This window comes from Balaenoptera musculus, chromosome 3, assembly GCF_009873245.2.
Source record: "Balaenoptera musculus isolate JJ_BM4_2016_0621 chromosome 3, mBalMus1.pri.v3, whole genome shotgun sequence".
In the NCBI taxonomy this organism is placed as follows: domain Eukaryota; kingdom Metazoa; phylum Chordata; class Mammalia; order Artiodactyla; family Balaenopteridae; genus Balaenoptera; species Balaenoptera musculus.
Window position 1 is genome coordinate 42,789,636 of NC_045787.1, and position 25,502 is coordinate 42,815,137.

At 39.4% G+C, this 25,502-nt stretch overlaps 1 protein-coding gene across 5 annotated transcripts in view; it reads left to right on the forward strand.

The window, feature by feature from the left end:
• Positions 1-25,502, forward strand: part of MAP3K1 (mitogen-activated protein kinase kinase kinase 1) — a 78,386-nt gene that overhangs the window by 7,195 nt on the left and 45,689 nt on the right. The window contains exons 1-2 of one of the 5 annotated variants that reach the window (XM_036846220.1): positions 13,809-13,977; positions 15,433-15,514. The exons of 3 other annotated variants lie outside the window; for them this stretch is intronic. In XM_036846220.1, coding sequence (XP_036702115.1) covers positions 15,465-15,514 — 50 coding nt within the window. In that variant the 5' untranslated portion in view covers positions 13,809-13,977; positions 15,433-15,464. Of the gene's footprint in view, positions 1-13,808; positions 13,978-15,432; positions 15,515-25,502 lie in introns of those variants that run through there. One more of the 5 variants, XM_036846222.1, reaches the window with a different exon arrangement.

Here is a 25,502-nt window from a genome sequence, read left to right on the forward strand (position 1 = left end):
ACAACATTGGGAAATGTAAAATATGCTCTAGGATGTAAGATAATCAAGAAGATATCCTTGTCTTCATTTACTCTGTGACATGTCATGGTTGGTTTAGGTATGTTTGGTATGGAGAGGAGCTCTGTACTGTTAGTGATTGAATCCTTTGAAATACTAGTCTGGTTAGTTTTGGTTTAATAGATTGAGATGTTGTAGAGTGCCAAGAACTGTTCAAGTTCTTAAGACCCACCAAGCGTGTATTTCTGTAAGTACAGTCTGTCACCTGGGAATTATTAATGAGACAGTCAGACTTCTTGAAGACTGGAGGAAGTGCCTGGCGCTCACACAGTGCTGTAGTTAGTGTGTTTACTAAGTTTATCACATGTAAGCATGACGGTGATGAGTATATGTGGAGTAAGGAGAGGGTGGATACTGGACGGTGGGTGGAGGTTGTACTCTTGACAGATAAGATGTGATTATTACCTTTCTTCATTGCTAAATAGCCATTCGACTGATGTAGCATCAAATAATCTTCAAACTGGTCTTACAGCATTCTGAATACTAAATATGAACTGCTAACAGACAAGGAACTCTGTCTTATTCTTTGTCATTGCTCAGCACCTAGGCTAATGTCTGGCACCCATGAATATTGGATGCACATGAGTGTTAGGATGAATTCATTTTCCCGAAGTGGTTATTTTTAAATAAGTGTATAAGAAGATACACTAACTCATGACTTACTGTGATGTGATTTTAATCATAATCTAGCTTGAGGCAAGTTTTGAAGGCAGGAACTATTTCTTATGAGTTTTTGTGCATTGCTTGGTATTTTGTAGCAGTAGTTGGTATTTAGCAAGCAGTAGTTAATAATAATGACCAATTTTATAGAATGTAAACCAAACAATAATTAGTTTAATAACTAAGTGTAGTTATAAAATAATTGGAGCCATGTATAAACTGTCAAATATTGAGAAAATTGAGTTTCTGGTATTTGAGTGTCTAGTTATTTGGGCTGATAGGTAAGCCCTCCTGATTTTCTTCTTAGCCCTGTGGCAACCCTTCCTGAATGGCTCCTCCTCATCTTTTTGAACATTAATATTAGAACATACTCAGGCCCAGGCCTTCTGTCATTTGCACTCTTCCACCCCCACCGCAGGCTCATTAATGCATTTAGATCAATTTTTGGCCATTCATGAATGATTGCAGAGTTTATTTTCCTAGCCATGATCTCTCCTAAATGCCACACCTGTCTACATGACACGTTCATACTCAGATATCTAAAACCAAATTTAGGATTTTCCCTGTACCTTGCCCTAGTAATACATTCCCTGCTCATGAAATGGCAGAACCAGAACCTAGGAGTTATCCTTGACAACTCCTAGTCTTCAGGTGATTTCATCTGTTATCACATCCCTAGTCCAAGCTTCCGTGATCTCTCATTTGGACTAATGTAATAGTAAGTAGCCTTCTAAAACTTGCTCACTCTCTCCTCCTTTCTCCCTTCCAGTTGGTTCTCCATATTATGTGGCCAGAGTGATCATTTTACAATGTAAATCTTATTATAACAATTTTCCTCTAGAAAAGTAAATTAAATTGAATTTTAAAACTTTCAAATGCTTTCCATTTGGATAAAGACCACAGAATCCTTAACATGCCCCACGGAGTCCCTGCCTGGCTTAGCCCCTGCCTGCCTCTCCAGGCCCGTCTCTGATCACGCGCGCCCTTGTTCTCTGCAGGATGGCCTTCACTTCCTCAGACTCAGCACACCACCTCCTGCCGTAGGGCCTTTGCACGCACCGCACACGCCCTCTGCCAGGAGCACTTTCCCCAGTCCCGAGTCAGCTCCTGAGTGTTCAGATCGTAGCTCACTGATGCTTCCTCAGGGAAGCCTTCCTTCCCTGATCTCCCAGACTGGCTTTGTAGCTCAGTGTCCCTACTGTCAACGTTGTGATTTTATATTTGTTATGTCATTTGGTGAATGGCTGCCTTCCCTGGAAGACTGTAAAAGCTGAGTGGGCAGAGCCTTTGGCTGGGTAGCAACCTGGCACAGAGTAGACCGTCGATAAATATTTCTTGAATAAATGGATGAGGGTAATAATGACATGGCAAGTTCAACCTAGTGGATTATCTGTTCTTCCCCTTTGTCAGATGTAGTCTGGGACCTAGCTAAGACGGGGTTAAATGGCAAAAGCCTTGTCGGTTTGTGATAGATTCATTAGGCCGTATCTGGACTATTAAACACACCAAGTGCCTCAGGTGGAGTAGGACAGCTTAGCGTGGTACAGAGGAAATAGCTATATTGCATGATTATATGCCGTAGGAAGAAGTGTTTGCTATGTGTATTTAGTTCTCCTGCTCTTACCAGGGAGTAGAGAGAGAGTATGTGTGTGGACTCATGTGTGTGTGCATATATATGAATAAATATACACCTGAAGGTGTTATGCGTTAATATAATGATTCCTTTTTCCGAGTTCTCAGTGTTATCTAAACTTAGGATACCACTTTTGGGATTTTTGTCACAATAACCCTGCTTCATCCAAAATTTAATTTGTTATTGATAAGAATTCAACTTGGGATAAGTAGTTCACATTTGCATTAAAGAGGAGGTTTGCTAGACAAGTACTATATGAGATTTCAGGAGCCAAGAACCCATGTAACAGAAAACCATTTACCGGTGGTAACTAAACCTGGCAGCCTCCCTTATCTAGAACATGGTTTAGCACTAAGAAGTAAGTAAAAAAGGCTCGGACCTGCCAAAGGGCCTGTAACAAAATCTGCGCTTTGAAGTTCTTTGATTTTACACTTAGAAGAGTTCCAAGGGCATTCACTCAGAATTCGCTGACATTTATTTAAGTTATTATTCTTGCAGTCTTGTCCATTTGGTGTCCCTAACATGCAGCAATTAAAAGCAGCCAATTAGAAGGCGAGTCGTGTGAGCAAGAGACAGGTTCCCTGAAGGCAGCATATAAGCAAAGACCTGACAGGTGAGGAGGAGAGAGAAGGGAGGAGAAAGGGAGAGATAAGAGGACATTAAAACATTGCAGTTGGGGCCACCTGGTGTTCGAACGTTAGGTTCCACATACCTGGATTGCCTCTAAGATTTTAAATTTATTAAATCACAGCACTTTGCAACATTACTTTTTGGGCATCAGCTTCCTTATTTGTAAAATGAGAGCGATCAAGGTTATATGATTGGTTTTGTTTTTTGTAATGATGATTACTGTGGCTCATTATTGCAAGGTTGTTGTGTTTATAGTTGTAGAGAGTATTTTGATCCTGAGTGGTAAACATCTAAATTATCTGTAAGGGGTGGTCCTGTAGCCTTGATGATGCTGAGTAAATACAGTGCTGTTTGGAATTACATAAAATTGGATGCTGCTCATTACAAATGTCTTGTGGATTGGTTTTGTGGGAAAATCGTTTTGCTTTATTTGTTGGCCTGAGTCATTTTATATCCTGCAATTTTTAAAAAATGCTTGATAGTTAATCACCACCACCAGTATGTACTGCCCTTTCTCCTAGCTAGACTTTGAGAAGTCAGGCAGTAAGCGCCAGCTTTGCAATGTTGACCAAGTTATTTAATTACTGCAAGGACTTTGGTTTAATAAGATGGCTACTTGTGAAAGGATTCTTGATGTTCACGTGCTCTTAAGATGCTTAGTGTTTTGAAAAAGACATTTCACAATTCTTTTTTTCTCTTTCAAAATAATTAATTGGCTCTACCTGTTATTTATTGTCTGGATTTTATTGGTATTCTTAAATTCTTCTTGGGTAATAAATCAAATTATTTTCACTGAACCTTAGATTTTAAAAAAGATGTGACATACTAATGTAGATATTAATATTCCTGGAGAAGGTTTAGTGTCTTAATATAAATTTATTTTGAATTTTGAAAATATATTTCAATTATTCTGGTACACTGGCACCTCCACACTGTTATACAAGGTCCTTATGATTTCTCTGGGATTCAGAATTTATAGAATTAAACTTCATTAATAAAATGATTAGACAGTCCTTTTGAAAGCAGCAGAAAAATTTATTTTTTTAATTTATTTATCTTTTAACAAAAGAACAGTACTATGTAGACCGCTATACAGTTTGCTTTTTTCTTAATAGTATTTCGTTCGTTATCTTAATGATGAACGTAGAGCTGTCATTTTCCATGACTGCATAGCATTCTATCATTTGGCTGTCTCATTAACCAGTTTCCTAATTTTAGACATTTATATTGTTTTGTTGTTATATCAAGCTGTAGTGACTACCATTGTGCCTACATTTTCATATGTTTGTGCATTTGGTTTTGTAAAATAAATATTCAGAAGTGAAATTGCTGAGTCAAAGGACATGTATATTTAAAAATTTTATCATATAGCCAAATTGCCCTGTAAAACACTGTGCCAGTTTACATTTTTCTCATGGTGAGAGTGCGCATTGCCCCACATTCTTGCCAGCGTTGGATGTTATTAGTCTTTCATTTTTGCCAATGTGGTGGATGAAAGATTTTTTTTATTTTAATTTGCATTTCTTAGCTTTTTAGCATCATAGTACAACTTGTGTTTATTAACAATTTCCTACTTCTTTTGTGTATTTCCTTTCACACATGGGAGAGAATGGTTTGTTTTTTCTTATTGATTTTTAAGCATCCTTTGTATATTAGAATTATTAGCTCTGACATTTATTGGAATTGTTTTCTTCTACTTTTGTGTTACGAATTTCAATTATAGCATTTTTCCATAAAGAAGCTTTAAATATTCCTTCAAATTTCAATCCCTTCCTTCCTTCCTCCCTCCCCCCTCCTTTCCTCCCTCCCCCTCCTCTCCTCCCTCCCCCTCCTCTCCTCCCTCCCCCTCCTCTCCTCCCTCCCCCTCCTCTCCTCCCTCCCCCCCCCTCCTCCCTCCCCCCTCCCCCCCTCCCTCCCTCCCCCCCTCCCTCCCTTCCTTCCTTCCTCCCTCCCTTCCTTCCTCCCTCCCTCCCTCCCTTCCTTGCCTTCTAGAGAGGGTAGGCTGTGTAGTGGTTCAGAGTACAGATGCCTGAGTTCTAGTCAGAGTTTCACCACTATCAAGTAGTGTACCTGGGAAGTTACTTAACTTCTTTGCACTTAAGTTTCCTCAACTATAAAATGAAGATACTACTTCAGAGTTGTTGTGAGGACAAAGTGTTTCTGTAGTTCTTAAAACAGTGCTTGGTGCATGGCAAACACTGTATAGGTAATAGCTATTATTATTCCCTACTGCAAGATTTTAAAAATTCACCAGTCTTTTCTAATACTATTTTTCTAGGTTTTTTTAAAAAAAAATCTCTGATCTGTATGAAGTTTAAGGGGTGACACAGGGCCCTAACTTTATTTTCTCCAAATGATTGGCTGGGTGTCCCAGCACTGCTTATTGATTAAAAGTTTCCCCTTTATCATATACTAAATTTTCAAATATTTTGAAGTTCCCAAATACATTTCTTTAGTTTAAGATCTTATTCTTGCACCAAGGGCCTAAATTCCTATATAACCACATTTCAAGTTTTGTACAAAGATTCTAAAAGAATGTCATTGACTAGAGAGAAGAAGATCTATCAGAAGACTATTAGCTGTGTATCTTTGCTGAATCGTTCTTATTAATATTTTGGTGCCTAAAATATCGTGGCTTCACTGACAGAGCCTCTGGGATAGCTTCCCCAGGAGGTACAGCTCTGCCAGGCACTGCAGCCAGCGCAGTGTCCGAATTGAATCCCTGTCTTCCGCAGCCTGTCTGTCTTCCCCTTCGGACCTCCTGGTCCTTTGGGGTGCCGTTGGTAATGCCTGTCACCGTCTCCCTCATCGCCGGGCTCTTACTCCACTGGCTTTCTCACCCTCAGCTTCCGGCCAGTGTCCAGTTCCGTTGTTGCCAGCTGTCTGCTAGCCCTGGAATCCACCCGCGCAGCTGCTAACCCAGGGTCAGGCCTCTGTCACCTCGTCCCAGTTCTTGCAAACCTTCTTCCTAACCAGCCTCTGGCTTTTGGACATGTTCTCCTCAGTCGTTTCTCTACACTGCAGTTAGAGTGAGGCTTCTATGATGCAAGTCTGATCTTGACACTTCAGTAGACAAAAATCTAATCTAGTCTTCTCATTTTAAAAATGAGGAAACTGAAACACAGGCTTGAACAGTTCAGATAGCTAATCAGTGGTAAAGCTGGGAAATCCCAAGTCTGTCAAAAATAATTGGCACTTTTTCTGGCATTCAAAAATAATTTCTATTCAAATATATGCATAATAGATTTTGCACCTTGTGAGTGGTGGATAATTTATGTGATTTGAATTGCTGCTGTTCAGCATGCCTTCTACACACAAACTGAGGCCAGGAGAATGATGAAATGCTGTAGAATGAACTCCTGCTTACAGTATACTATACAGTTCAAAAGATGCTTTTGTATTTGCTGCCATCTAATTGAAATATATAGTTTATTATAATCTTTCAACCTGAAAATCAAGCAGTATCACTCAACTTAGATACTGTTAGTTACTTGTGTCATTAGTGTCTTAATAAATCTTAAAATCTACAGTTGTTTCTCTTAAGATACTTATTCATGTAAAGGAAATGTAACAATTCAATTTAATTCCCCAGCTTTATTCTGTGTTGATATTGTGTTCCACACTTTCGAATGGCTGTGTTCTATCTTTAGATAAATGAATTCAGAGGAAAAAAAAAAAAAAAGCAACTTTTCTTCGTCCTGAGAATAAAGTCCAGACTCCTTAATGTAGTTCAGAAGCTCTGGTAATTGGCTCTGCTCCCCTCTCAGCTCCCCCTTCCAGAACACCCTGCTCCAGTCATTCAGTGCTATGTTCACATTTTTGTTTCCCCGGCTAACTCTTCTTTTCTCTCAATGTGCTAAATGTTGTTTCTTCTGTCTGGAACACTCATTTTGTCTCTGCTGTGAGATACTTTTTAATATGTTTTTATTCCCTCTGCAATAAAGAATTATTGGTATCCTACTAAATATAAATGTGTCTATTTACAGAAGTCAGTACTGTATTGTGAATTTTGCTGAACTCTTTGATTTAAAGTTCCTTGGTATCTGAGTTAGATTTGCCACTTTTAAAACTTTTTAGTGTTTCCTCTGGCATTGCATACATCGTCATGTCTGACTGAACAAGTGTTTACGAAAAGTTTTTTTTAAATTATACATTGTTGTAAAGTGAATCAGATTTTTCTGTTAATTTGTGTTAAAATTTCAGAGGTACAGTCTCAGGAAAATATTTTGGTGCCAAGCAGTGTACAGTCAGCCCTCCATATCTGAGGTTGCAGAACTCGCAGGTACCGAGAGCCGACTGTACTAAACAGTTTTATAGTATAAGGGCTTGAGCATCTGTGGATTTTGGTATCCGCAGGGGGTCCTGGAACCAGTGTTCCGTGGCTACTAGGGGACGACTGTATTGCTGTCATCCAGAATAATCCAAGACCCTCTCAAGTCAGAGAACAAATATGCTCAAATGCTTCAAGCACGGAGCTTGATTGTGGCCTAGGCACATCCATCACAAGGTTTATATCAGCTGCCCAGCCTCCATGGGCAAGGTGCCGGGGAGCTGATAGGTTATAGGAAAACAAGCACATCAGATGTAGGGTCATTCCAAATCTTTTTGTCTGGTCTGTGGGTGCTCTTTCTAGAAAAACGAAAGGGCAGAGTAGTAAACACCCCAGGATGAATGCCCATGGTCAGTGCTGTCATCGCCCCGGACACGGGCGGGGTCATGCCTTCATGAACACTCGTGGGGTGACTGCTGTGAGCCAGGCACCAAGGCGCTGGGGACCCAGCAGTGGGGAAGCCCATGAAGGAGTTTAACAAGGTAGCAGACTGCCTGGTGACAAGGGTGGTGCTGACCTCAGTCAGCTGGGAATGAGGAGGGTACAGGGAGGGTTTTCTGGGAAATGGGAGGTCCACCAAGTCGTGAAGAATGCCGAGGAGTTAAACAAGTGAAAGGGACTTGGAGGGAGACTGTGGCCTGCGGGTGGGGTTGTGTGGAGAACACACACAGGCCCGGAAGTCCATGGTAGGCCTGTGCGCTGATATGGAGAACTGTGAGTATCGTTCAGGTAGCCCTGTCTGCGTGGGAGCAGGGTGCAGACAAGGCTCAGCAGCCAAGCCTGCGACAAGATTCCTGGCTCTGGCCAGAGAACCGTGCAGAGCTCTCTGCCTCCTTATTGCTGCCACTGGGCAATCCTTAGATCGCCATGCTTGGGACAAAATAAAAAGCCTTTGTAGTTTGGTAAGTAACTACAGTGCCCTAGGAAGTCGGTCAGGAGGCCCAAAGGGGGAGTTACATCAAAGCTGGTGCAAGACAGTCTGAGTCTGAGATCACAGTCTGGGAGCTGTGTGGCTCTTGCATTTCCAATAGCTCCCCGTAGTTTCAGAGGCTCACAGATTGGGAAATGTACTCAGGCAAATGAATTCCATCCACGCTGGTCATGAATGTGGTTTTGGAACTGCACGATTACGTTTCAGGGGCAGCACAGGGTAGTGATGAGGGTGCGTTACCCGAGGAGTCAGATCCTCTTAGTCACAATCGCTGGACTCCAAAGAAGTCACTTAACTTCTCTGAACCTCAAATTTCTCATCTTGAAAATGGGGTGAGTGGGGGTGATTAGACAGGATAATGAAGTGCGGTTCTTAACCCAGAAAAGCACTCAGTAAAAATTGACTGTCTATAATATAACTGCAAGTAACTGTGAAGACTCACTGCTTAAACCTTGACTGTACAGATGAGGATGAGGTAGAGACTCACGGTTCCCTTACTAGTTACCATTAATTTAACAAAGGCAGTTTGTATAGATTATGCATCATCTTGGGAGCAGTATATTTTCCTTATTTTGAAATTATTAACAAGAATAATGGAAAATGCAACTTTCAATATTATGTGATGTGGGATAAAGCATGTCATCGGTAGGACGTAATGAGGGTTCTCATCACTTTGTGAGGACCTAAGGCTGGTCCCCTGGGTCTCTTTCTCATCTGTGAAAAGAAGAGGTTGGCTTACATAATTTTTTTATTTCCTTCAAGCTCTAGCAAATTATATTACAAAATTTTAATTTGAAAATTATTTCTTGTGGCTAAATTTAGTTCTAATTATTGAAACAAGTAGATTTTTGAACTTATAAACTCTTGAAATTTTAAAGCTGGGTACCAACTATAAAAAGAAATGCAAATGAAAAGCAGATAGAAAAGAGATAATCATATTTATTACCTGACATTATATGATGAGAAGTATTTATTTTTTTAAAAGCATATAACTGTTGGGAGAACAGTATTTTGCAAAATGGAGAAAATAAATTAGGGCAAGGTCGTTTGCATGTTTGTGTTTAGCAAATATGCTTAGAGAGTAGTAGTTTTGAAAATAACTTTTTACACCTAATTTTTAGTAACATTACTGCTGTTAAAAGCTATCTTTTTTTCCTCAACTTTAATTATATAAGGAAGGGACATTCCCTAGGGATAACCTGTAATAAGCAAAGCAATCCTTTGACTTTTTCCTATGTTTATAAAGACCTTTTTGTAAACATGCATATGTATACATACTCTTTTGTTTAACTAAAACTTTTAAAAGACAGTTGTATTGTTTCCTAATTGTGAAAATTCAGATTTCATTCTGTTTCAGGAGTTCTTTTCACATGATTTGTATAGAGTTGGCAGTTGCTGGAAAGTATGAATTTCACTATGTTTTTTTTTTCGTTTTAATCTAGTAATTTGGGGCTCAAGTGGTAGAAAATCTTGAGTTTCAAATAGTTTTCGAATTGAACTTTTTAACTGATTTAATCATTGTGGTTACACCGATTTGAAGCATATTCACACAAAACTCTCTTGCCCGTCACTGTTCTTCATATATAGAACTGAAGCTGCTTGTAATTCATTGCAGAGCACCCGGACATCCAACAGTAATTACTGTTTGTCTTAGATTCCTGGTAGTGAAGAACACTTGACCCTTCCTCCTTCCATTAAAACCCACACAGCTCTCTAATTCTGATTGTTGTGATCAGTTATTCAGATATTTGGGAGCACTTACTGTATGCTACCAGCACATGATTTCCAGACAAGGCTGTGATAAGAAATAGAGCAAAGTCCTTTTGAGCCTTGGTTGCCTTAGCACCATTCTTCCAGCCTATTGTGACTGATGATGGTAACTGGCTATAGGTTTTGTCACCAATAAATAAGGCAGCTAGACTGTCATTCGCACAATGCAAACTGAAATCATCCTGCAGTTTTATAAGTAGATAGTAAACATTCCCTCCACTGCAAGATTTGCTAGGAGAGTCTTAAATAATGCCCAAAACACATGAGAACAAAACCTTCCATTTTGGCACTTAGGTCCATAAAGGCAGTTTTGGCATCAAAGAGAAAAGGTTTATGTTCAAGAACTTCTTGATTTCTATTCTCCCTCTTACTTCCTAGGCCAAGTTTTTGGTGATAACATATAAAACCATTAGTGTGTAAAGTCAGCTTATCTCTAAATACAGCAACTTGAAAAAGAAATGTGTTCAGAATTACATTGTATAATATAATGCTTTACTTTTGTTGAAGATTCACCAAAATACTGAATGTATTTTAATTACTAAAAACAAATTAGTAGAAATTTCTTATCTAAGTAGAAAATATGGTCAGCCATGCACTGAGCCAAGATGAAATTGTTTTTTCTGAGTTGTGTCTTTGTTTCTTATTCCCCCAGTCCCCGACACATAGACTTGCCACCTCTCCCATACACACACACACACACACACACACACGTGCGCGCGCACGCGCGCGTCTTGCTAAAGTACTGACTTTTCATTCCATGCTGACAAGTTGTGCTAGAACTTGCCATTACAGGGTCTTCAGTGAGCAACTTACACTGAATTCTGTGCTGTAGCAAGGCTCGTGTAGTGCCAGTGCATTCACACTTTTCCTTGTATTTCTTTGTTCTTTATTAAAAAAAATCTCATTTTATAAATTATGTATTGAACATTTATAGGGTTTGCATTTTTTATCAAATCTGCTTTACGCTTTAGATGACCTATACCATACTTTTACTCCTAGGCTGACTTCCTGTCCTTATACTATTGGGTTACCCCTGCCCTAGTATATCATTTTGTGTGAATGTAGGGCACATACCCTGAGAAAACCATAATTCAAAAAGAGACATGTACCACAATGTTCATTGCAGCCAATTTACAATAGCCAGGACATGGAACCAACCTAAATGTCCATCAACAGATGAATGGATAAAGAAAATGTCACACATATATACAATGGAATATTAGTCGGCCATAAAAAGAAACAAAATTGAGTTATTTGTAGTGAGGTAGATGGACTTAGGGTCTGTCATACAGAGTGAAGTAAGTCAGAAAGAGAAAAACAAATACTGTATGCTAATGCATATATATAGAATCTAAAACAACAACAACAAAAAAATGGTACTGATGAACCTAGTTGCAGGGCTGGAATAAAGATGTAGACATAGAGAATGGACTTGAGGACATGGGTGGGAGGGGAAAGCTGGGGCAAAGTGAGAGTAGCGTCGACATATATACACTACCGAATGTAAAATAGCTAGTGGGAAGCAGCCGCATAGCACAGGGAGATCAGCTTGGTGCTTTGCAATGACCTAGAGGGGTGGGATAGGGAGGAGGAGGGGAGGGAGACTCAAGAGGGACGGGATATGGGGACATATGTATGCATAAGGCTGATTCACTTTGGTGTACAACAGGAACTAACACAGTATTGTGAAGCAATTATACTCCAGTAAAGGTACATTTTAAAAAATACATTTTATTTAAAAGCCAGAGAGTTTTTAAATCTGTGGCAAAGGTTAGCCCAAAGACATAGAATATTGCATGCTATTAATTATTCATTTTTTAGATACCTAATCTAGGATTTTTTTTTTCAGTGTGCTGTGGATATTGCCTATGTTAAAAACATTGATAATAACACACAAGTTTTGTAAAAAGTTTTTACTTAAGGAATAACATATTTAAAATGTTGATTCATTCTTTACCATATGCTTAGGCAGCCATGTGTCAAATCTTTTTAAATACAATACTGTCTTCTTTCCATAAACCATTAAAACTTCAGCATTCCAGCTCTGTCTTCCACAGCTCTTTTACCCATGAAAATAGGATAAAATTTTGGTTTGTTAGGATTATGTGTGTGAATTTGAGGTTCAGAGACTGTGGTCACTATGGTGATCTGACAGCCATCACCAGCTCTCCTCCAGGAGTATGTCACCTGTAATTGTCATGGGGGAAATGGTGACATCGGCACTCGTAGCTGCTATAATTTCAGAATCTGCCTCACAGCCCAGTAACTATTTTGGAGTCTCTCCTATAGGTCTGGGCAGTGAAACAGCACTAGTCTCACGTTGGATCCTGGGCAGCAGAGGAATCAGCTGCCGTGGTGCAGCTGAAGCCAGGGTGAATTCCTTGGCAGGGCTCATTTCAGATGTCTCTGAGAGCTGCACCTCCTGAACCAGGCTGGCTCAACAGGATGCCGAGCTGTTCTTGCCTGCTGGAGCGTAGAAGCAGCCACGGGGACGTTTTTTAGGAGACAGGTCAGGAATGGGATGGAGAGCAGCAAGGGCAGGTTGTGGCGGCGGCTAGGGATCAGTCTCTAGCAGCAGTGAGCTCCGAAACCTCATCAGGCTGCTTCCAAGGTAGTTAGACTCTGAGAGAGGAAGGTGGGCCACAAAGACCTAGGCCTAAATGAGCTTTAACCCCTGATTTGTAACAAGTTTTCCTAATTGTTCATTTTGTAATTCAAGTTTAATCCGACTAACCGCCAAGTGGGCCTTTAGACTGCCGTTTCAAAAAATTGGTAGCATGCTAACTTCCACACTTATTAAATATTTAGAATCATTGACCGTTTGTTTCCCTTAGAACTTTAAAAAAAAACCTTTTGAACATTCTAGTCTATTCAAAATATCTATGATTGCTTATGTAGGACTAATAAAAAAATTAGAAACAAATGAATTCCACGATAATTCTTTTTTTTTTTAGTAACCATGTGGATAATACTTTAAAAACCAAAATTATTCTGATGCAAAACTTCTGTCTTTACTGTCTCAGGTAAAATGAAAAGCCTACTCAAATCGCAGTTCAAATTCAAGAGTTCCTTATGGACATATCTGATTCCTTCTTTCTCCCTTGTAACTATTGGATAGGGAATTGCCAGGTGTCTTTAGTTGAAAGGTACTTAACCTGCTTTCCAACTGCTTATTGTGGTGGACTAAGTGTTGGCATTGGCTCAGGCCCATCAGGCCCGTCTCCAGTATTGTCTTACCACTTCTGCGGGACATTGAGTAAAGTTATTGAACTGCTTTGAATCTGACTGTCCTCATCTGTGAATTAGAAATAATGATACTTTTCCTACTACCAGAATTTGAAAAGATCGAATGAGATGGTGGATATGAAATTACTTTAAAAGGGTGAAAATAAAGCCCTAAGGGACTTCCCTGGTGGTCCAGAGGTTAAGACTCCACGCTTCCAGTGCAGGGGGTACAGGTTCGATCCCTGGTCGGGGAACTAAGATCCCACATGCCACGTGGCACGGCCAAAAAATTAAATTTAAAAACAAAAAAAGCCCTAGGATTTATGGTCACAGTATTTTAGAATTCAAAAGTACAACCTCCTGACTCTTAGAGTGGCATTAGAGAGGTTCCGTCATTGTCAGGAGGTTGAGCGGTGAAGTGCAGTGCGGGGCTAGGGTGCCCCCCTTCCTAGCTCACCTTAGTCCATCCTAGTTGAGCTGCATTCTCCTGCTGTGCTTGTCTTATTGGAAATATCAATAGTAGTTAATTTCCTCTGTGCCTGGTACACTGGTACATTATATAGCTTGTCTCATTTTAAGCCTTGTACTATCCTTGTGAAGTAAGTGCGGTTTTTATTCCTATTTTACAGATGAGAAAACAGAGACCCTGAGAGGTGAGGTAACCTGGCACCTAGTGGGTGGGTGAAGCCTGGGTGTGAACCCTGGCAGTGTGACTCCAAGACTGTGCTCTTTAACCTTATGGTAATCTTTTATGCATATTTTAATATTTTTTTTAAAATCAGGAGATGGGTTTGAGTTACATCAGAGAACACATTTCATTGTCTATTACTCATTTCCCTGTCTTGGCTGTTTAGGTCCTCCGAAATATACATGAAGCATCAGTGAAATGTTTTAACATTTTTCGTTGTTATGTGAAGTTCTTCTAAAATAAGACCAGTTGTAAACACACATTTATACCTCAGTGTGTTTACTGTACCAGAAAAGAGAGTAGGCTCAGGGTGCAGATGTGGCTGAACTTCCTTCACGCGCACACCTTTGCCAGCAGAATGGGAGATGTGCTTGGAGCGCGTGGCCCATGTTAACACTCGGGAGCCTTCACCCTTTACAGAGTGCTTGCCCAGACTGTCTCATCCTCGCCCTGCGACACAGGCATCTTCCTACTTTACAGCTGGTGGGAATACCTCAGAAAAGTTAGGGGGCAAGAGGCAGAGTGAAAACTCCTGACCCTCTGCTCTGTATATACACACGCTCCCTCCTCTGGGCTTCTCCTAGGCTCACACCTGCGTGTCCTAGTGCATGCTCTGAGGTAGCTGCCTTGGGTAGCTCAGGTATTTAAAATGTATTTGTTCACAACTAAACATAGCTGTTAGAGCTCTTTATAAATGGGTCATGAAAATAATAGCTAGTTTTCATTTCCAGTGGCTTTAAATTAAAGCTCAATTTAGACTTCGGCATTCTTTTAATTGGTGCGTTTTGAATGTCGGTTGTGCCTGTTTACTCATTTGAGTAAAGATACTAATTTCTAAGGCACACATCCAATATAGAGTTATGCCTAAATGGGCTTCAGTTCATTTATTCTCTTACTGTTACTTGTACTCTACTAGTAATATAAGTTAACGAATGCCTGCCTATCAAGTATTTTCTCTTCAGCAGGCATCTTCTATAATTAAAAGAGCTTAGTGGCTCTGAGAGAATTCAGTAATCTCCCTGACCCTATGCCTCCACAACAAACAAAGGAGATTATCTTTGAGTTTAACTAGAGAAAGGTCACTCAGGTAAAACTGAAATCTCCTTTAAGGCAAGATAAATATCTTTGCCCTTAACTGGGTCTCTAATATTCCATTATTTTGTTTCTTAAATAACAGTAGTAATGTGTTTGCAGTCCCAGAAATCTTATATATGTGCTGCTTCTGGAAACTTTCACTATCATTCCAAACTCAGTAATGTTTACTCATATACCATGTGGCTACTACTGTTCTAGGAACTGAGTTATCCCCAGATAAGAGCTGGTAGGTAACAAGATAATTCAGTTCTTGTGTTCTCTAGCTAGTTACTGATTACCAGTAGCTAGTTTCATGAGAAGCTCTTGGAGAAAACTGAGGAGTAGTTGTAGGTTCTACCTGGGTTTGACCATTTTCATGTACACACTGGATACGAGACAACTTCATGAATGCTGCCTGTTGATTGTCCTTTTAGGGTACAAATGATGTAGGCAATGAAGAAAAAAGATGAAGAAAGAAATACTGTTGCGCTTTAAGAAAGCCCTCTTAATAAAAACGTGAGTTGACACCCCCCCCAAAAAAAAAATCAAGAATGATTGTGTCAGACTCCTGAAAATGATTTTATTATGTGTATTGTATTTATATACAGCTTTTAAGAAAACAACTTGTAGAAAGTAAAATATGCTTAGCTTTATATCTTATTACATTGATAGTAATTCCACCTCTGGGATTGAAGTTTCCTGGCTGAGACGCTTCTCTTTAATGGTACCTTTGCTCAGTTCAGTCTTGGGTTTCTCAGAATCTCTCACAATGGCCAAGGATTGAGGAATGAATGGGGACTTCCTATGGGCAATTTTGATTTCTTGATAAGTAGGCGCCCCGGCTTATATCCATACCTCTGAAAGGATAGTGGGGAATTCTAGCTCAGATTCCTCCGAGCACTGCCAGGATTTCCTGGAAGAGAGCAGAGAAGAACCTGCAGGAAAATGATACCTGAGAGGCAGAGGAGATGATTTTATCCAAGGAGAAAGTGGTCAGCAGTAGTAATGCCACTGGGCAGGATGCAAGGGTAGCTGTGACTGTCTCAAGGCCAGAATTTAGTGGAGTATTGAGCTTTGGAGCCACTGAGCTTCCTTAAGGGATGACAGGGCAGTGAGGAAGCCCAGGCTCCTCTTGAGAAGCTGGAGGAGGACGGAGTGGGAGAGAGGCAGAAGCCTAAAGATTTGCAAAAGCGGGGAAGCATTTTGGGGTTGGTTGGGTTGGGTTTTGTTTTAAGGCAAGAAGAAGGGAGAATGCTTATAGGCTGAAGAGACGGAGCAAAGAGGGGAGGTTTGTTGTTAAAGTAGTGAGTGTGCTTTCCACAAACACTGACATTTCCTTAAGGAAGGGGCTTGGAGGGCACTTGACTGCATAGTGAATAGGAAGCCAGTCTGTGATTAAGTTTGCCATGGTTATGAAATATGTTGGTAGGAGTTTTCTCTGTGTTTAAATTATTATTGCTCATGGTGTAACAAAACATTTCATCCACCTGACAAATTTATTAAGAATTGGCTACGTGCCAGGCACTAGGACTACAGCAGTGATGAAACAAGACAAAAATCCCTGCCCCCCATAGAGATTATGTCTTTACAAAAACATGGTTGTAAGTATTCTTGGAATCCATTTCATGGTTTCTACTTGCACTTTTTTTCATGTTTTGTGGCCTTCCCTTAGAATGACGTGAACACTAAAGTGACCTTCCTGCCCCAGATGTTCAGAGGATTGCTTTCTGTCCAAGCCTTCCTGGTGGCTCTTGCATTTTTCTACCCTCTTCCTAATTGCTGTTAGTAGTTACCTTACAGAAATACTGTCCAGGATAGTGGGGAATTCTAGCTCAGATTCCTCCGAGCAGTGTACTGTCCCATTTTAACTTGGGCAGCATGTGTACCTGACTGGTAGGTAGCCAGTCAGATTTTGATGTCGAAGGTGTGGGTGTGGCGATAGTCTGGGGAGGTAACCCAAGAATACTTTCTTAGTAATAATAAAATATCAAAGTTTTAAAATGATTTCTTTTTAGAAAAATAATTTAGGACATATTTAGAAATATCCTTGTAAATATTGCTTATTATCTTGCATAACTGATAGACTTTCTTGGATGGAGAGTGGTAGAGATATGGCTGATACTTTGGCACTTAGGCAGTTTATCTTTGCTTCAGGTAGAGGGTGACTTGTTACTTATATGTCGCTAGTGGTTGTGCCATTGATAAACATTTGTTTATGTCCCGTAAACAGATCTGTGAAGTTTTGTCATATATATGTGATTGTCAAATTGTGGGAAAGTTGTTGAGAACAGCTGCTTTAGCTTATTGGTGAACATCCATTCGGCAAACTTCTGTTGAAGAGAAAGGACCTGGGAGCGTGCTCTGCAGCCTGCCATTCTGGGAGTGCTTACTTGGAACCCTGAACAGAACTGATTCAAGTCCCTAGTCTCATTGTTTACCTTAATTCATTTGAATTTTATGTTTTAGTCATATTTGTATTTTTAACACAAAACTGTCACTGCACCCCTCTCCCAAATCTTGGAATAAAATTGACATTCTAGAAGTAGATGCTCTATTTTTTCATGCTTATGCTGTGCTTTCAAATGCATCCTGCTAGCCGTATCCCCCCCAAACTAGGAGAATCCAGGTTTGAGGAGTCTGGATTGGGGGTTCTAGCGCTGTCCCTTCCCTGGAGACACCCCATTCATTGACCTCCTCAGCTAGTTCCCTTTCTTCCACTCAGGTTTCTTCCTAATAGGATGTAGTCTTGTGGCTTCTGCCTCTTCCCTCCCAGGCACAAAATCTTTTGGGATTTTCTTCAGAATTCTTTCTTCCTGTTAACTACAGGAAAATCAACAGATAGTAACAAAATTAGAGATATGGACAAGTTCCAGAGTTATGGAAAAGTTTTTTCCACTGAAATACATGTGTCTAGGCTTATGGTTTTGGGCTTCTTTTACTGACCATCTCAATGTTTTACTGGGGGTGAAATCCGTCACTCTTACTACAACTGGTATTCCCAGCTCTTCTCTCTTTCTGCAGTGTTCCTACAGCTAATGGTGGGGAGTTGGTTTACACAAAGGCCTCAGTGAAGCTTATTTACATCTTAGAGATCTTTCGTATTGGAAAGGTGTTACTTCCTCATAGCCTGCTGTGTACAAGTACCAGGCATTTGAGAGTCAGTACTGTTAGAGTGGTGGATGAGTAGGACATAGGCCTTGCCATCAAGAAAAAACACAGCCCGAGGGCAAAGATCAATCTATTCCTTTATTCAGCACATATTTATCGAGTGTCTGCCATATGCCAAGCTTTCTGCTAGGGCAAGGAGCATAAAGTTAAGACTCATTTCTGCTCTCAAGGATCTCACAGTCAAACGTTGGAGACAGACAAGTAAGAAACCATTATAACAGAGTGCTATTTGCTGAGTTGGGACCGAGGAAGGACTGCCCCCCCTCTCCAACTGAGTTAGAGGGGCTGTGACCAGTGGGGAAGGCTGAAGGCAGCTTCTGGGATAGCTTCTCCAAGGAAAGGAGGACCCTAGAACTTGAGTGATGAGGTGGGAACTACAGGATATACCTAAGGAAAATTAGACAAATTTTATTTTTATTTTTTGCTTCTTCTGTATACTAGATAAACTCACATTTTATTAATTGTCAACACTGTTTCTGTTTTTCAACTTAAAAGTTTTGAGTTTGAGTATCAGCCAGAATGATAATGAATTTAGTCAGTTATTTTAATTAAAAAGAATATTAATATGCATGCTTATGAAAGAGTTGCTGTCATGTTTTAAAACAAAAAACAATAATACAATTTATAAAGTACAAGTATAGTTCTTTGCCCCATTTCCATTCAGGTTATTCTTTTATAATTGAATTCTTTAAAATTAGAAAACGGTTAGGAAGAATGGCTTTTGAAGCATATATCAGGCTAAATGATAAGTCCAAACCTGCCAGTTTAAAATGAATGCAATTCTTTGGTTCTCCTAAATTGTAGCTTTTGCTACAGTGAAAAGAAATTAGCATATTTATGAACACCTACAAAATTCCATTGAAATGAGAAGACATTATTTAGGTAGACAGAATGTAATGATTCAGACTATATTTGGGACAGGATATCGGAATTAATGTGGCTTCTCTTTCAAGTTATTTGTGGGCAGATGACATCTTTAATATTAATAATTGCCTGTTACATTTTTAAGGAAAGAGTGCCACCTATTGAATGAAGGTTTTTTTTCTCTCCTCCCATTCCATTCCTAGAATGTTGTTTCACTGTGAATCCTTGGTTTCTCCAACTGTGTACTATAATTAATTCCAATAGGTAATTTATGCCAGACAGTGAACAAAGAAGTTAGATTCACTCTTGATCCTATCTTCCAATGGATTAACTAGGGTGGCCAGTATTCTTAGAGGGAGTTTGTGCCTCCAAAACCAACTGTAGAAACAAAACCTAAATATAGGCATGATTCAGCACTTTGCAAGTTTCAAAACCTTCCCATTATTTTAATGTATTCTCTAGCTGAAGGGCTTTTTGTTTGTTTTAAGATGGGTGTATGGACACTCAGTGAATAGGAATTATTCCGGAATAATTGAAAGGGATTGAGGAATTTATGACATTGGTCAAGATCTACTGGGGAGACCTCAGTCTCCCAGGGGTATTAGTAGAGAGATTGTTGGATCTCACAACTTGGCCATAGGTCACTCTGGGAGATTCCTGAGGTTCAAATCCAAATACCTACTTCAAAATAAACCACGTGGTACTTTTCGGTAGTTCTTATCTGTGAAAGGTTGAGAACATGAACACTAGCAAACACACCAGTATCAGAAGTAAAAGATTTCATTTGAGAATTTACGTGGCCATTATTTGTAGTTTATTGGCATGTTTGTGGTGTATTGGCTTAATACATTGCTAGCCATCAGTTGTCTCCAGCTTTTCCACTTGTTTGTTGGACTGTGCAAGTAGGGAGTGATTTTTTTTAAAGGAGGTGAACTGTATGGTAAATTGATTTATACTTGCTGTTGTAGACAGATTAATCGTACAACCCACTGAGGGATGATATTTTGTATTAAAATCCTAAAGTCAAAAACAAAAAAAAAATATATTGTGTAAGGTATTAAAATTCATTCCATATAAAATGTTTAAGTTGTCTAACCCAAATATGTCAAGCTTATGTCCTAAATACCAGATGTAATTAACCAAAGATGAGTCACTTTTTTTTTCAGTTTAAAGAATAAATTGCATCTGAGAGAGTAGATCTTAAAAGTAAAATAAATAAGTAAATAAATTGCAGTGACATCTATTCATGTTACTTAAATAAGGAGTATTAATTGGCTGAATGGCAAGCATTCTCTGAAAATATTATGGTTTTTTAATAATACAAAAGCAAAAAAATTTTAGCAGTAATTGTGTTTTCAGATTAGCAGTCAGAATGACTCATTAAATGTTAACACTGTATCCCAGCTTTTCTCCATTTAAAAAAAGCAAACTCTCACCTCTCTGACTTGACACAGATTAAGCATTTCTGAAATGATGATACCACATTATGGGAAAAGCAGGCTTTGTGGCTGCAGAGAGCCCTGGACTCGGGAGTTAGAATTCGGATTGGAACATTGCCACAACTGAAGCTGAGACTTGGCCAGAAAGCCACCATGCTTCATTTCTCATTTCAGGCTACTACTTCATATCTTTTTGACTCAGAGCACTTAAATATGCAAAATGGTTATGTGTCTTTTAAGGAAGAGAAATTTGTGGTTCTTTCATTTAAAAAAAAACCCAAAAACTAGAAAAGTTAATGTTTTCAGTGTTTAAAAAAAAACCCTTGAAATCCATGTTTTGTGGTCTCTCCTTTCTTGAATGTTTCTCCTAACGGTTGTTTTATCTTTCTGAGAGAGCTTTGATAGAGTCCCTTGTACATAATACGTACCCTTTTTAGTAATTAGATTTGAATTGCTTTTATCATAGTGCCTATCAGGGGTACTGAGTCTAAAAGTTTAGTAATTTCTAGCCTGAGTTTTCACAGGGTCTGTGGATCCGTATTTGTTCTATGGTGTTGGTAATGTTGAGAAAGGATTCTCACATTTTAAAACACCAGGAGCCACTGGATTATAGATGTACAAAGAATATTTTATGCAAATAAACTATTGGGAGGTATTCTCCAGATATAACAATTAGAGGGAGTTTGTGGATCCTGCTGAGCTTTATATTTTTTGATATTATTTCTCCCTCACAGAACTATAGCATTTACATAGTGGCATTAATAAATGAATCATGTTCATTCTGGATGGCCCTGAATCTTGTAGTCTGATCTGATTTGGTAAATTGTTGAATTACAGAAAGGTTGTGAATTATTTAAGACTATGTAGCTGGCTAATGGCCTGGTTATGACTTGGCCCTTAATCTCAAGACTCCCCAGTCCTGTTATTTTTCTTTGGTTCTGTGAAGCCTCCCACAATGTAGAGAAGAGTAATTCAGTAGCACATGTTTATTTTTAAGGAAATATATCAACCATACAGAGGGAAAATATTAGAGCATAATATAATGAACAGCCATAAAACCGTTGCCTGTATTTAATAAATGTTAATATTTTATCATATTTGCTGCAATTGGGTATCTGTGCTTTAAAGAAACGAATATTAAAGACACAGTTGGAGCCTCCTTTGTCTTCTTACCTCCCTCCTTGCACCCCACGGGTAGTGGGCCATGTAGTAGCCTTGTTTGGCAGTCTTCACATTCCAGATGTCTCTAATCAACATTGTTACCTCCTGAAACTAGAAAAAAATAGTTGTATTTTGCTATTTTCGTCTGTTTTTCAACTAACATATTGTTAAAAAAAATTATGTGTAACATAGACTAGAAGGAAGAGCACAGGGCTTTGAAGCCAGAGAGACCTGGTTTTGAAACAAAGAATTCCCACTTACTGTGGATCCTTAGTCAAGTTACTTATCTTTCTGTAAGAGTTTCTTTGTCTGCACAAGGGAGACAATGTGTCTTACATTGTAGCCTCGTGTGAGAGTTGGAGCCCCTGTAAGGATAGCACCTAGCATGATACCCAGTACAGAGGAGGTGCTCCGTAAAGAGTAGCAGATCATAAATAATGGTCATAGTAATAGTTGTAGTAGTTGCATTTACTGTGTGCTTACCATATACTTGGCACTATTTTAAGTGCTTCATCCATGTTCATTCATTTTAAAACTGTGAGATGAGAACTGTGTGCTAAGGGCCTAAAACAGTGAAAGGCACGTAGGAAGTACATCATAAATATTGGCTATTATCTCCATTTTACAGAAAAAAGAAATTAATGGAAGAAAATTAGGGAGGTGAACTTCCTTTTAAGCACTTTACCTATAAACTTATTTAATCCTAGTAGCCACTCTATATGGTAGGTATTATTATCCTTTTTACAGTGAGGAATTGAGGTACAGAGAGGTTAAATAACTTGGGCCAAAGGCATACGGCAAGTAGGTGTCAGACCTTGGATTTTAACTCAGGCATTCTAGCTCCAGAGCTCATGCCACTGATCACCATGCCATACGTCTTGATGATGTTTGTGGTATGACTTCTTTATCTACCCTATCCTAGGAACATGTCCTTCAAGTTATGTCATTTCTGTTGAATAAGAAGCCCTTTTGATTTTGCTATGTGTACAACCAAGATTTTACTGGTTTGGGTGGCTATTGCCCCATCAATGCCCCTAACAAACACCCCCGCCGTACTTTCTAAACTCCCCAGTGTGGGCCTGGCATGACTAGTGAACGAATTTGGTCAGTTCCCTGTAGCCATCTCTGGACAGCTCTGCCTCCTCGGCCATCGCTCTCACCTCTTTCAGCCACACTGGTCTCACTGCCTCTGCTGAGCACTGATGCTGCTTCTGCCCTGATCTGCTTCCCACCAGTCACTGCCAGGAGTGCTGTCATCAGTGCTGAAGACACACGAGTGCTTCCACTGTGCCAGAGCTCCAGGGGTTTGCAGTGAAGTGAGGACCGTGCCCCAGGCCCCTTTTTTATTTCAGATTCTGGGGCTTTCCTCTAGGCATATAGAGATATTTAGAGCAAATTGCTTATCAGGGGTTTTTGGCTTTGTTTTTTTGGCTGATACCTTCTTCGTCTTCACCCCAGACCTAAGTCCTTGGCAGACAGTGAGCAGACTGGGCCTGGGGCAAATCTTAATGACAAACTCTGGCCTCTGCTAGTGGTTAGATTGGGCCACGTTTGTATGTCTGACATCCACTTCTCTTAAGATGAGTTTGTACCAGGTGAATTTACTCATCTCAAGCTGGCTGTCAGATAATCTTTTTCCCACATATTTTGATTCTTGGAGACTTAGTTGCACTAAAGACAATTGCTGAATTTTATGATAGCTCGTGAAGCCTTATATTAAGACATTAAAACAGCTGGTGTTAGTTTCTTCTCTGGATTTTTCTTCTTAGACCTATTGACTCATTTGAGCCAGAAGGGATATAGAGATGATCCCGTACAGATTTCTCACAGTATATTCTAAGGACCACTACTCTGTCAAAGGTGTTTTGCTTAAAGGACTTCTGTGCCAAATAAGTGCAAGGAATACTGCGTTACCTTCTTTTTTTTTCCCTCTTGGAAAAATATGATGCACATAGGTCTTTAAATGAACGTGTTTATTTTATCTAGTGTTTCCTAAACAGCAGAATCATGAACTGTTTAATATTCTATAGAACATTATTTTTCACCAGAGCTGTTTCTTTTGTCAGGAAAATCTTTCAGCCTTCATTGGCTCCAAGCCTGCCAGCCCTGTTCTTTCGCTAAATATTATTCAGGCATCACCTCCTCTGTAGATCTTTCTAGGACTCTCCTAGATAAAATTAAGATGGAGATCCACTCCATCCTTGCAACTATTTATGATATATTAAAATACTTCTATTATAGCAGGGTTGGCATCTGTTTTCTCTGTTCTGCTAGACTAAGCGCCTAGAGGGATAGAGATCCTGTCTTACTTTTCTTTATCCCACTTTGTATCTCTGTTGCCTAGCCCAGAGCTTACACGTAGTAGGCGTGCCAACATTCATTGAACAGAGTGGTTTTCTAGCATTAAAAGCATAGAGAAGAAAAGCTACATTTGTCAGGAAGTCATTCTTCCTCAGTCTGAGCATCCCAGCTAACATGCCTTTCCACCAGCTAGGAGGAAGTACTGTAGAAATAGCGCTAGCTGTTCCACGGGGTTTGAAAGAAATCATTCTCCTAGCAAAAAGGCTGTAAGAGGGCTTTGTGCTCTACTTCAGCACTGTATGCCTTCTCATCCACTAATCTGGGAATGTTAAAAACAGTCCAAGGGTTTTTATTAACACAGAAGGTACTCAAAATATTACATTTTAAACTTTAAACCACTTCTCTTAAACTGTGGGAGGGAAAATGTGCAGTAACATACCACTTTTGCAATTATTAGTTTTGTTCATTTGATCTTTTAGAATATTCAAACTGAAGCTGCCACATTTCTTTCAAGATAATTGACGTAGTAAAAATGTAATCACACACCCATTGGAGAAGGTTCCAAAGAAGAACATACATCAGAGCCCCCCATAACACTGACTTGGGAGCTTTTTGATGAAAACAGAAATGGTGAAAGAGCAGCCATCGTTCCCCCTGGAATACCTGCTTTGTCTCATAGATTATGTACCAGTGCCCTTAGATGGAGGACAGGACACACTGCTTTTCTGAAAACTGCCCCAATAGTAGTAGTGTAGGGAGTTCCGATACGCTTCTGTAATGTAGTATAAAAGCTCACTTACATTTATGCTTCAGTTGTCTTTTACACATTCCCAACCCTAGATTTGTCAAGTAGCCTGAAAGGGGAATTCTTGAAAGGAAATACACATTTAGCCAAATACTGTAAAAAACTAGCATCCTTTTCCTTGCTTACTGATCTATATTCAACAATTAAAAGAAGAGGATGTTCATACGTCCCATTTTTTTCCCCAAAGGTTTCTAAAGGTTCTTCGCCAGTTATCAAGGACACAACAAAGGAAGGAATAAACAGTGGAATTTTTAGCACTGAATACTAAAAGAATACAGGCTTACAGAGTAAAAAGTATTTGAAGCTTTCATGGGTTTTTATTGGAAAGGAACAAATGAGAAATGCAACCATATTGGTCTTAAACTCCCCCTGTAAACAGTGACTCTTAAAAAATAGTTTACATTAAACCTGTAGATTTTCTTGAGTTCATGAGTGAGAAGAAAAGAATAGTGTGAATCTTATCCCATAGGAAGATGGGTAGAAGAACAGTAGTACTTAGAAATTTTGTTACAGAAGTGATTACTTTGATGAGTAAATAAAGTATTTTTGCAAAATATTTAGTTTAAGTGATAAACGTTCCAGGGACACCTAGCAACTTTTCAGTCCATTTGTTTTGTTTATCATTGGTAACAGAACTGCATTCAGTTTTTCTGTCACTAAGATATTCATATATTTTGTGACATGATGAATCTGACAAAATCACAAAATTCATTTCTGTCCAGTTCTGACTATTTTTACAATTTTCACTTGTCTGCATAAATATTGC